The sequence below is a fragment of the Limulus polyphemus genome, unplaced genomic scaffold, assembly GCF_000517525.1.
Source record: "Limulus polyphemus unplaced genomic scaffold, Limulus_polyphemus-2.1.2 Scaffold1040, whole genome shotgun sequence".
NCBI classification, from domain to species: Eukaryota; Metazoa; Arthropoda; class Merostomata; order Xiphosura; family Limulidae; genus Limulus; species Limulus polyphemus.
The window spans coordinates 20,349-33,258 of NW_013666650.1; the positions used below are offsets into that span (position 1 = coordinate 20,349).

At 33.6% G+C, this 12,910-nt stretch overlaps 1 protein-coding gene across 1 annotated transcript in view; it reads right to left on the reverse strand.

Annotated features, from left to right (window-relative positions):
• LOC111086356 (O-acyltransferase like protein-like) overlaps window positions 1–12,910 on the reverse strand; it is a 34,180-nt gene that overhangs the window by 10,572 nt on the left and 10,698 nt on the right. Inside the window, exons 4-9 of the mRNA XM_022388904.1 lie at window positions 10,584–10,677; window positions 9,781–9,873; window positions 5,846–6,011; window positions 4,575–4,654; window positions 1,227–1,349; window positions 504–534 (exon numbers count right to left, since the gene is read on the reverse strand). Coding sequence (XP_022244612.1) covers window positions 504–534; window positions 1,227–1,349; window positions 4,575–4,654; window positions 5,846–6,011; window positions 9,781–9,873; window positions 10,584–10,677 — 587 coding nt within the window. The remainder of the gene's footprint in view (window positions 1–503; window positions 535–1,226; window positions 1,350–4,574; window positions 4,655–5,845; window positions 6,012–9,780; window positions 9,874–10,583; window positions 10,678–12,910) is intronic.

Consider the following 12,910-nt stretch of genomic DNA (forward strand, 5'->3'; position numbering starts at 1 on the left):
TTATTGTTGTGTGTATATATATATATATATATATATATATATATATACATACGTGTATTTCATTCAAGTATAATTTAATATCAGTATACGTTTTCAAAAGCAAGAGAGAGAGATCTTTTTTTATGTCTTATCGGTATATATATCCATATTCATTTACTTATTTTTTAAAGAAAAAACATCCATGTAGTGCTAAGCTAAACCTAATGGAAAATTAAATATTACTAGGAAGTAATGTCACAGACGCATTTACAGAACTTGATGGACAGACAGACTTGTGTCAGAAAGTTTGCAGAACTGTGGCAGGTAAACTCCAGGATTGTGTGATCGTTGTTTGTTTTGTTTGTAATTAAGCACAAAGCTACACAATGGGCTATCTGTGCTCTGCCCACCACGGGTATCGAAACCATGATTCTAGCGTTGTAAGTCCGCAGACATACCGCTGTGCCACTGGGGGGCTTGTGTGAACAGCGACGAGTTTCAATTTAAACACCTGCGGGATTAACCTTCCCATAATTCCATGTCATGGGTAAAGTGCTGTTAAATAAATTATCAATTATTAACTGTATAGTTTAATTTAATTTAATTACATTATCAATTATCAACTGTATACCTGCTTTTGGGCCACCTTGTATATTCGTATCAACATATATTGTGATGTTATATTTCAATGCAACCGAAAACTGATAAAATTTCAAAGAATAATAGTACATAGTTATTTCAGTGCATAACCTCGTACAAAATTAGTGTTATAAATACTTCAAAGTATAATCCAAGATATCCTAACGAACTGGGAAAATAATCCAATAGAATATTAGCGTAGTTAAGGAACTCAGTGATATATTGTCAGCATGCTATACTTTAAAGAAGTGATCAGTTCTAAACGACATCAATATTATTTATTATAATAATACTCAGTTTCTGTCTGTCCGGAAAATGCGTGTGCACCTTACTATTTAAATGCGTATTCGAGAGCACTTCATTTCAACGGATGTAAACAAAAGGCACATGTAAATGTTCTTTAGTATACATTTTGTACAACAATATATTAAAAACTTATCAAAGTTTTTAAAAAGGTCTAACGTTAAGTCGTAGAATAGCATTATAAGTTTATTTATTGATAGTATCAAGTAGCGTAAAGCTTAGCCTTAACTAAACTAAAGCAAAAAACGTACGAACGAATTTAACTTTTCTGAAATGATATCCTTGGCTACTAATGACGTACTTACTTGGGCTCAGTTATAGAGAAGAGTAATGTTGGCATCTGATTGAATAAAGGTGTAAGAATCCCCACGGTAACCATCGAACCAAAAATTCCTAGGGCAAGCAGCAGTTTCCCAACAATCGATTTTCTGAGTGCAAGTATAAAAAAAAATCACAATTTATTCATTGAGGCTTTAAAACGTAAAAAAAAGCAAAAAATCCACTCAATATTTCGTACTTAAACTGATTACTGTCAACAGTCACAAAAACATCCATAAAGATACGTACAATATTTAACGTGTTTATGTAAAATCAGGAGTGTTTTTTATTTATAATATAACGTTTCCGTTCTAAAAATAAAATGATCACGTACATTTGTAATATTTAACATCCCACAGATAAGTGATATTAAAAAAAAAGATAAAATTTACAGTAAAATAACTCAGGTTTGAACTTCGAAAATTTGTGTACGAGTCTTCGAAGGAAATTCTTGATAAAATTATCATTATACATTTACAACACTCAAGCTTTCTAGCCATTTTTTTTATCTCTTTCTATCACTGATCACAGGTGGCAGCACACCAGAAGTTGATGGGAAATCCGTTATTACTAGGGCGTAGAATAGAACCTTAGGTTAAAAAAAAACAGACACATTTCCCTGATAATTCTAAACTGAAAATATTTATTATCAAATGTAATTAATGAATAAACTTCTCTCAACCAGAGAAATCGTCGATACTTAAGGAGAAGATTGTGGTATAAGCATCGAATGGCTGTTGCGTCAATGGAGAAATTGGAACGAGAGTGGAATCATTTACAGTCACAATACAGTGTTTTCTTGTTGGATATTCGTTATAATACAATTTTATGTTGCATAGACAGTCTTAACAGGAACAAACGAGATGTAGTATCACTTCTTTAAAGGTGTGAATGAACGGCAACAGGTATCCGTTCCAAGCATGATCTTTGAATGAATGAATTAATGAACTTGGTATTAATTTAAGTTTTATATCTTGAGAAACAACCCGGGGCGCTCAGAAACTGTCGTTTCTCTTCAGCCCTACACGCGGATTTAAGATTTATACCTACTGGAGTGTGATTAGACTTGTAGGCATCATGGTGGGTATGACAACTTCCCATAGTTGTGCTTATTTAGGTGAGTGACTAGGATTTTGCATCCAGAGAAAGCCACGAAGATCAAAATGTTCTAAGTGCTGCTGTAGTGCGGATGGAAAATTAAATGTTATTTTTCTTTAAGCCGGATGTCCCACGATCTTATTTTATATGCAGCAGTTTCTTTTCATCCAGCCTCAAAGAAAATGTCATTGGAGCTGAGATCAGCATGAAAGCAAAACAGGACAAATAAATCAGTTTCCTCCCTAACTAGAACAGTCACGTGATTAATGGTATTCGTTACAGCAGTTTGCCTTTCGTCAAATCTGCATCACCAGTTCAGCAGACCTTTTCTTTCATATTCGATAATGAGGAACCCACTTTGAGACTAATAATGGTTGGAGACGGCTTGAATGGGTAACGAAGAAAAACTTTAATATAAGTTTAACATAACAGCAAATGTACAACGTTTCGACAAGGAGAATGACAAAACCTTGTCGAAACGTTCTACATTTGCTGTTATGTTAAATTTATATTAAAGTTTTTCTTCATTACCCATTCAAGCCGTCTCCAGCCATTATTTTCTTCCAAATGTTTGGTCAGCGTATTAATGAAGCATTCTTTATTCTCAGCATTGACCAAAATGTGGATTTAAAGGGTATTCCTTCAGTGAAGCCAATCTTTGGTCCTCATCTACGCTGTATATGAGCTGTGTCCTTCGTGGATGGGCCCACCGATTATCCATAAAGGACAGTGATGGGATTTTAATGCTTTCTTGTGGCATGATCCACATGAATTGTACAAAACTGGACTCCTTATGAGCAGGGTATACGCTACAAGAGAATATTTCCATACAGAACTTATACTGCGTCACCTATAATAAATAAACTTAGTAATCCGAAAATTGTTTAACACCGAAGTCTAAGTTCAAGGGAGGTCCAGTTCAATCTACACCATGATCAACATGTGTTATTGGGTTACACTGGTTTCGGAGAATTCCAATCCTTATCAATAACCCTGAACACAAGTTCACTAAAGAGAGATATGCTGAACCTATATCATAATGAAAAGTATCAAACATACTGTCGGTGTGAAAAAGTGTCATTGGCCACTATTCAGTTCTTCACATTATATAGCCGTATAATAGCAGACATAATACATAATTTAGTATTCCGAAGGTTGTTTAATTTCGAAGACTAAGTTCAAGGGAAGTCCAATGGTGTTACAAGCACCTTGAAGAGTAAGCTAAGGTTAGTATACGAGACAGAACATTTATGGGCGATAGGTCTAAAGTTTGAGCTGTTCCTCCGCTTGAGTTTTATTAAACTTTTAGTATATTGTTAAACAATTATTGTTATATGTGTTACATCAAAAAGGAATTATTTTTGCATTAAATGTAAAAACAAATAATAGATTGGCTGAGCTACGAAACCAACAAACATGCTAAAAAACATGAGCAAAATCTTTACACCCGAAGTCAAGACCAATAATGTTACGACAAGGCTCAATAGAAACTAATTAACAAATCTGTGCATTCAAACTTCTCAAATCACTTCAGGCAAAAAAGGAACAACAACAAAAAAAAAAGATTTGGTCTTCAAGAACCGCCGGGTACAAATTATCTTATATCTTTACATAATTTTAAATATATATATATATCTTTTTGGGATAGGAATCGTCTTCGTTCATTGTTTTACGAGAAACGAGTCGGGTAATTTATATTATCTTCGCACTATTTTATTAAACATAACGATATATTCATTTATTAATTATCAAATCTAATTGAATATGAAGTCTAAACAGAAAAAGGTAAAAAGTCTGTCCACAAGCTTAGCCACCCTGTGGCAGAGGGGTATGTCTGTAGACTTACAACGCTAGAATCCGGGTTTCGATACCCGTGGAGGGCAGAGCACAGATAGCCCATTGTGTAGCTTTGTGCTTGCCCCCCAGTGGCACAACGGTATGTCTGCGGACTTACAACGCTAGAATCCGGGTTTCGATACCCGTGGTGGGCAGAGCACAGATAGCCCATTGTGTAGCTTTGTGCTTAATTACAAACAAACAAACCACAAGCTTAAAAAACGGCTGGAAATTTAATATATATTTTTCTTTTTGGGCCTAAAGTCAGTGAGCACAACAAATGCTATAGAGCAGTTTCTATACTGCTTTCCAGTAGGAATGGTTGTTATCAGTCTTATTGTGACGTAATATAACACGATCTACTGATTCATAGAACTAAATAATGTTTTAGCCCGACTTACCTGTATAACGTCATTATAAAAACGGGCGATAAAAGAAAGAATTGCATTTCACAGGCCAGGTAGAATCCGTGTGGTACGCACTGTAAAAAGGAAACCAAATATATTGCTCAGTTAAAATGATACTCTTATTTAGCGTTAGTGAAAAAACTAGTTGTCTGTTGAAATACAAAAGCCATTTTTCTTGAAACAACAGTATCAGTATGTCTGTAATACGTGCATTGAAAAACACAAAGTACTAATTTCTTATATTTAGAACAAAACTAGTAAGATTCGATCCCGGGTCGCTAGCTCCAAAATCCATAGCTCTATCTATGACAGAGCTGTACTCTAAAAATAGAAAGAAAGAAAAAGTGTTTATAATTCTGATGTATCTGAAACAAATTTAACAAAATTAATTAGTTGTTGTTTTTATTTTCAATATCTTTAATATTGGTCTAAATCAAGCTAGTAATTGTTACTCTCAATATCTTTATTATTGGTCTAAATCAGGCTAGTAATTGTTACTTTCAATATCTTTAATATCGGTCTAAATCAGACTAGTACTTGTTACTTTCAGTAACTTTAATATTGGTCTAAATCAGGTCGATACTTGTTACTTTCAATATCTCTAATAATGGTCTAAATCAGGCTATTACTCTCAATATCTTTAATATTGGTCTAAATCAGGCTAGTAATTGTTACTGTCAACATCTTTAATATTGGTCTAAATCAGACTGGTATTTCTGTTAATATTTAAAATCTTCACTCCAGTTAGGAAACTGTTTTTAAGGGTATCAACAGTTTTCACTGCTGTCAGGTTGTTCCTTATGTCAATATAGTTCACGATCAGGGGATTCAGGACTGATTGGAGGTTGTGTTTTCTGTACTGTTGTTACTTTCAATGTTAGTGGGAGTACTTTACTCTTACCATTTATGATATTAATCGGTTTCCGTACACTATAATTTTCGGTAAATAATGTCTTGTTTTGCCTATCTATCTATATATAATTCAGAAAATTACTACTTTAGGTAAATCAAAACCTTCGAATATCCGAGTATTTTTGATTTGTCAACTATGTGTTCATATATCCTCGTCATTGAAAGTTTTTCTAATTTGTCAAGTTAGTTAAGGTTATAAATAAGTGGGTTCTTTTACCACTGTTTTTGTGGGTTACCAAATTAATTAACCTTGTCATGTGTTACGGTTTAGTAAACTACAATTCTAAACGGAACTTACAATTTACTTCTTACTCAGCAAGTTATTGATTTTACACGTAAATGTTTACACTTACGATGTTCTCAGGCTTTAAGAAGTTGCTGATGTACAGTAGGTTAGTCCACCAGTTTTTGCGGCATACTTTTGCTAAGGTGTCCAGTTTATCGTGCCAGATAGGTCCACTTCCAAAGTTTGGCGCAATAATGATTAGTGCTGATATCAAAACGAAGGCTGGTGTTAACCTATATGAGTATTATAATAAGCTACTCAAAATCTGTCACCTGCTTTCTGTTTAATTACAGCTGTAAAAACAATCAAGATATACTCGTAAGTGATGACTAATGAAATTCAGTTGGAAGTTTCTATTTCATGAAAGCCTACTCAGAACAGACTTAAATCGTTTTTTTTTTCTTTTTCAAAAAAGTTTTATAAATGTTCTTGATAAATACCAAATTTGCAACATAAGTTTAAAAAAAAGGAAGTTATAATATCAGAAAATATAACTGTAGAAATCATTTTAATGGTTCACACTAAGGGATTTGGACATCATCATTTTAATAGTTCACACTAAGTGATTTGGACATTATCATTTTAGTGGTTCATACTAAGTGATTTCGATATCATCATTTTAATAGTTCACACTAAGTGATTTGGACATTATCATTTTAATGGTTCACACTAAGTGATTTGGATATTATCATTTTAATAGTTCACACTAAGTGATTTGGACATTATCATTTTAATGGTTCACACTAAGTGATTTGGATATTTAACTGCAAACATTTTAAAACATCGACAATGAGTAATATTGTTTGTTAATATTGTTCAGAAAAAAAAAGAAAAGAAAATATTTTGTGTGAACTTCAGAAGAGTTTTCTTTTTTTTCTAAATATAATAACTGGGCGATATTTTAACGATTAATACATTTGCAATTGGTAAAACGATCAAAGGAAAATATTTTATGCAGTAATAAACTCAAAGTATTCACAGAAAAATCCGCACACGCAAACACGTTGTAACAAGCATTATAGCATTTTTCACACATGGCAATATGGCGCATAATCCATTCAGTATGTTTAAAACCTGCTACATAACAACATTTCAGCATAAAAAAAAAATACTTTGTGAAACCTCAGCTCTAAATCTTCATATTCTGGTAGAATAAACTTTATTTACGTTATTAGCTTCATACTTTATTTGTTTGTTTTATAGCGAAGCTACATTGGGCTATCTGCTGAATAGAACCCCAGATTTAAGAGCTTTATATTTAATTTGGTGAATATAGGATGTTTTAACTCAAGATGTACATCATTGTAATTTTGCTGTTCCGTTTCTTGTTAACTGATGAGAACATTTTCGTTATCATTCAGTGAGACTGGCAATGGCTTAAAAACACAAACAAAATATTTTTGTTTAACTCGTTGTGCCTTATTTTCTATTATATTACTATAAATTACCCGAGTCACTCGGTGTGACAGCGGTAAGTTTACGGATTTACAACGCTAAAATCCGGGGTTCGATTCCACAGCAAATATCCCAATGTGGCTTTGCTCTAGAAACGAATAATAGTTGACCGATGTCTGTTTACTGCTGCTCCACGTGGACATGTGTAAGATATATGCTACATCCAAATCGTGTTTCAGAATGTACCACAGTTGAAACATTGTTCACATTGTTGTCTGTATACTGCTGCTTCACGTGGACATGTGTAAGATATATGCTACATCAAAATCGTGTTTCAGAATGTACCACAGTTGAAACATTGTTCACACTGTTGTCTGTATACTGCTGCTTCACGTGGACATGTGTAAGATATATGCTACATCAAAATCGTGTTTCAGAATGTACCACAGTTGAAACATTGTTCACATTATTATCTGTATACTGCTGCTTTACGTGGACATGTGTAAGATATATGCTATATCAAAATCGTGTTTCAGAATGTACCACAGTTGAAACATTGTTCACATTGTTATCTGTATACTGCTGCTTTACGTGGACATGTGTTCAGTACGAGGGTTCAGTTCCCCGCGGTGAACAGAATGCAGACAGTACACTGTGTAGCTTTTCACTAACACGACAACAATCTTTCATTTAAGCAATGTTCATGCGAGTGCGCATGCTGTAGCACAGACTCAGGTATTAAGCAAGGAAATTCAGAGAGGAGTCTGTCTCTCTTCTCACACCTCGTGAAAAGCATAGAGTATTGAAGTGAATAAATATATAAAGTGAATGAATATATATATCATAAACAGAATCGTTTTGAAAAAAGTCACTAAAAATGAAAGCTCTGGGACATTCGAATGATATCTTAAACCAACAGCAGAAATAAAAAAACAAATCAGGTGTCAAAAAAGTGCAAAATTGGGGAGAAAACAAGGAAAATAATAAATATATTGGGAACCCTATAGTAGGACCAGTTAGACTTAGGACTATGGTTAGAAGACAAAGAATAAACTTCTTGAGGTTGGTAATTGCTGAAAGGGGTTATAGCTGAGTGGAAAACTGCGCGAGGTGTCATCTATTAGTAGTTTCGGAAAATGTACAGCGTCGATTGCCCTCTGTAAATCTATTGAGACTATTGGTTAGAGAAAGTAAGAAAAAGGGTTTGATCGAAGAGGCATTATAAAAGAACAAAAAGCGGAAAAAAATATATGCAAGACCACAGGAGAAAGAAACGTTGTGAGACATTAAATAAGTAAACTGCCGGTGAAGTTACGTAAATGTTTTGTTCGTTGTTAAGCGCAAAGCTGCACATTGGGCTATCTATCTCTGCTGTGCCTACCACCGGTATCGAAACTCAGTTTTTATCGTCACAAGTTCACAGACTTACCGCTGAGCCACGGGAGGAGAGGGCGTACAGGTTTAGATACAAAAATATAATTTATTGATGTTTCATCACCAAAATCACCAGATTATTTGATGATTATGTGTGAGAAAGGAGGGATATTTACTGTGGTGTGTTTTGGATAATCACAAACTTTATTTGATGATTATGTGTGAGAAAGGAGGGATATTTACTGTGGTGTGTTTTGGATAATCACAAACTTTATTTGATGATTATGTGTGAGAAAGGAGGGATATTTACTGTGGTGTGTTTTGGATAATCACAAACTTTATTTGATGATTATGTGTGAGAAAGGAGGGATATTTACTGTGGTGTGTTTCGGATAATCACAAACTTTATTTGATGATTATGTGTGAGAAAGGAGGGATATTTACTGTGGTGTGTTTTGGATAATCATAAACTTTATTTGATGATTATGTGTGAGAAAGGAGGGATATTTACTGTGGTGTGTTTTGGATAATCACAAACTTTATTTGATGATTATGTGTGAGAAAGGAGGGAATATTTACTGTGGTGTGTTTTAGATAATCACAAACTTTATTTGATGATTATGTGTGAGAAAGGAGGGATATTTACTGTGGTGTGTTTTGGATAATCACAAACTTTAAATATTCCCGTTTCAATTTAATCATAAGCTGTACAAAACAAAACACAATAAGAAATATTTCTGGTTCGAACTGCGTCACACGGTTGGATTAGTTTGACTGTTTTCCGAACAATTTATTGCACAAATCCGAAACCTTTTTTATTTGATATTTTCAGACAAACCCTGTTTCGTACCGTTGTCTTGTGTTTTATTCTTTAATCACTCGTTTTATTTTTAACTGTTCTCTACCAGATAATACTAAGAATAGTTCCTGATAAGTTTGTTTGTTTTAGAGCAAAGCCACATTGGGCTATTTGCTGTGACCACCACAGGGAATCTAATCTCGAATTTTAGAATTGTAGCTCGTAAACTTACCGTTGACCCACCGGGGGAGGGGCAGAGGTAAATCTCAGGGCTTATAAGGTTAAAAATCGGGTATCGATAACTGCGGTGGGCAGAACACGGATCGCCATTGTTTAGCTACGAATAATGTTAAAATTACCCTTCAATAAACAGTAAAACGTCTATATCTTACACAGTTAAACTCATATACGTTGTTACTTCAAATCACACTTACCTCCAATAACGGTGAATGTAGAATTTCAGTAAATTCAACTGATCTTGATTTTCTCCAAGCTTTCTTAGCGTTCGGTGAGTAACTAATAAGCCACTGCCAAGTCGTTCAAGATTAACCAGAGCCAAACAAAATATTTAATAAATGAATATAACATGTCATTAAAGAACGCAGAAGTATTTATTGTTATCATATATGAATTGCTTGACAGAAAATAATATTAAAATTTTGTTTAGGTTTTTGACCATGGGTTCATTACACATATAATAGTAGTTAAAAGAGTAGCAGAGTGTTACTTAAACACTTATTAGCATATATTTCGGAGTAATGTTTATCACATTTTGTTCTTTTGATGTAAAAGAAAACAACAACATACATATTAATAACCTTAAATATTAACAACCTGAATAACTTTCTGCAAGTATTTTTTTTTTTATTTTGCTGTTAATACAATGACGCACAACTCAAAAATCGAAAAAAATGCATTTTATATTTGCTTCGAAAACTGAAATGCACTTCCTCTATTAATTGAATAAGTTATTTATTGGGCTATTATTGTTTATGTAGATTTTATATAAATGCCCAAACATTTAAAGAAGAAGAAGAAAAAAACAATAAATATATCTCCAGTCTACCATCTATCTTAATTACTACGACCGTTAATATTTCTATTGTATTTTGCTATTTATCACTATGCTTAACGTATATGTAATTACAGTTCAATTTTTTATTTATTTTTTTCTCATAATATTAGAAAAACAAACAAATAACACAGTTTGTAATGAAATTCTCCATACGGAACTAACCTGATGAAGAAAAACGTGTCCACAGCAAAGGTAGTTTGAAGAACTAACTGGAAAGCTAAATCTTTTCCTAGGTCCAGTACTTTTGACAGAGCACCTTGAATATGCAAGTTAATAATACGAAATCAGAGTTGTCCACTAACGTCTTGGCTTATTTATAGTAAAATGGATCGCATTACATTCGAAATGTTTCTAAATGTAGTATTAATCTTGACCCGGCATGGCCAGGTGGTTAGGACGCTCGACTCGCAATCTGAGGATCGCGGGTTCGAATCCCAGTCCCACCAAACATGCTCGCCCTTTCAGCCGTGGGGGCGTTATAATATGACGGTCAATCCCAGAATTCGTTGGTAAAAGAGTAGCCCAAGAGTTGGCGGTGGGTGGTGATGACTAGCTGCCTTCCCTCTAGTCTTACACTGCTAAATTAGGTTCGGCTTGCGCAGATAGCCCTCGTGTTGCTTTGCGCGAAATTAAAAACACAAACATGTATTAATCTTAGTTTTTATTCAAGTAAATATAATGGAAAATAACGAATTTGTGTGCTTTCGATACTTTAACAGAATTGAATAAAGGTAAACTCATTATTTATATTTATTTTTTATTGTTATTTACAATAATTACCACTCTTAAAAAACACTATGAATTTTAAACGAAGTAAAATAAATATATATTACTTCTGGTGAGAAAAAGATAAACTTCATATACGTAATTAACGCCCCCTCCCCAAGTGGCACAACGATATGTCTGCGGATTGTAACTCTAAAAACCGGGTTTCGATACCCGCGGTGGGTACAGCACAGGTAGCCCATTGTATGGTTTTGTGCTTAACTACACACAAGTAAACGCCATTAATACTGTTGGAAAAGTGAACAGTCAGTAGACAGAGTTTCTAAGTAATAGCTTCTTACACAACGAAAGATTCCTAACACTTATCTGGAAATATTACATCTTCAAATATAACAAGTAATAACTGTAACCGACATTTGAGCACAGGAAGATTTTTGAGATAAAGTGAATAGTGGTAACACGTAGTTTGATAACTAACGGAATACAGTCTGTTGCGATCATCAGATAACCTGACGGATGTAGATGAAGCAAATATAATAGGTTTTATACTCTACAGTTTGGATATGAAACAGTAACTCTTGCAATGAATGAAACTAACACTAATGAAGAATTAAGTTACAATATATCATATTGCAAGTATTATTAACTAAATAACTTAGGGAATTTTCGCTACTTAAAACTTTAAATCTTGACCTTTTGGGAGCCTTCGAGACACTTTATATACCATGTACAAATTGTAGGTTGCTAAGTAACAATATGAGCACTGAATCGCCCCCCTTGTGTTAAACAATGATTACACTCAAATTGTCAGTTATTTAAAATGAAATAAAATTCAGTTATAAAAACACAAGGGTAAATTATTTCTATTTTTTGTGATATATATATATATTAAAGAGGTCTGACATGCCCTGGTTGCTAGGGCACTCGACTCGTAATCTGAGGGTCGTGGGTTTAACCCCCTTCTCCAAACATATTTGCCCTTTCAACCGTTAGTGAAATAATAGTCTAAGAGTTGGCAGTGGGTGTTGTTTACCAGCTGACTTCCTCCTGGTCTATCACTTTAAAGTTTAATGACGACTTGTACAGATATCAGTCGAGTAGCTTTGCGCAAAATTCAACAAACAAACAAATATTAAAACCGCAAAGACAGCCCGCTGATTTAATTCTTTCGTACTTCTAACCCACGTTAAGAGTTCGAAAGTTTGTTTTTAGAATATTTTCACCTGTATAAATAGTAGAAAGGAAGTATTTTTTATCAGATTGGAAATATATAAATAATAACAGACAACACAAACTAATAACAAATACACAGCAAATTCTGGCCTAATCCGATCTGTTTGAGAAATGACATAGAATGTATAATATTCTATGATGTGTGTAGGGTTTCATAATGAATATATTAAATTTATAATTTCTTTTGTAAAAAATAACTTTATTTAGAAATTTTCAATTTTAGACAGAAATTAGTATTTAGATCTTTTAATCAGTCTGTAAAGGATGGCATACTTTAAATCAGTCTGTAAAGGATGACGTACTTTAAATCAGTCTGTAAAGGATGGCATACTTTAAATCAGTCTGTAAAGGATGACATACTTTAAATTAGTCTGTAAAGAATGACGTACTTTAAATCAGTCTGTAAAGAATGACATACTTTAAATCAGTCTGTAAAGGATGGCATACTTTAAATCAGTCTGTAAAGGATGGCATACTTTAAATCAGTCTGTAAAGGATGGCATACTTTAAATCAGTCTGTAAAGGATGGC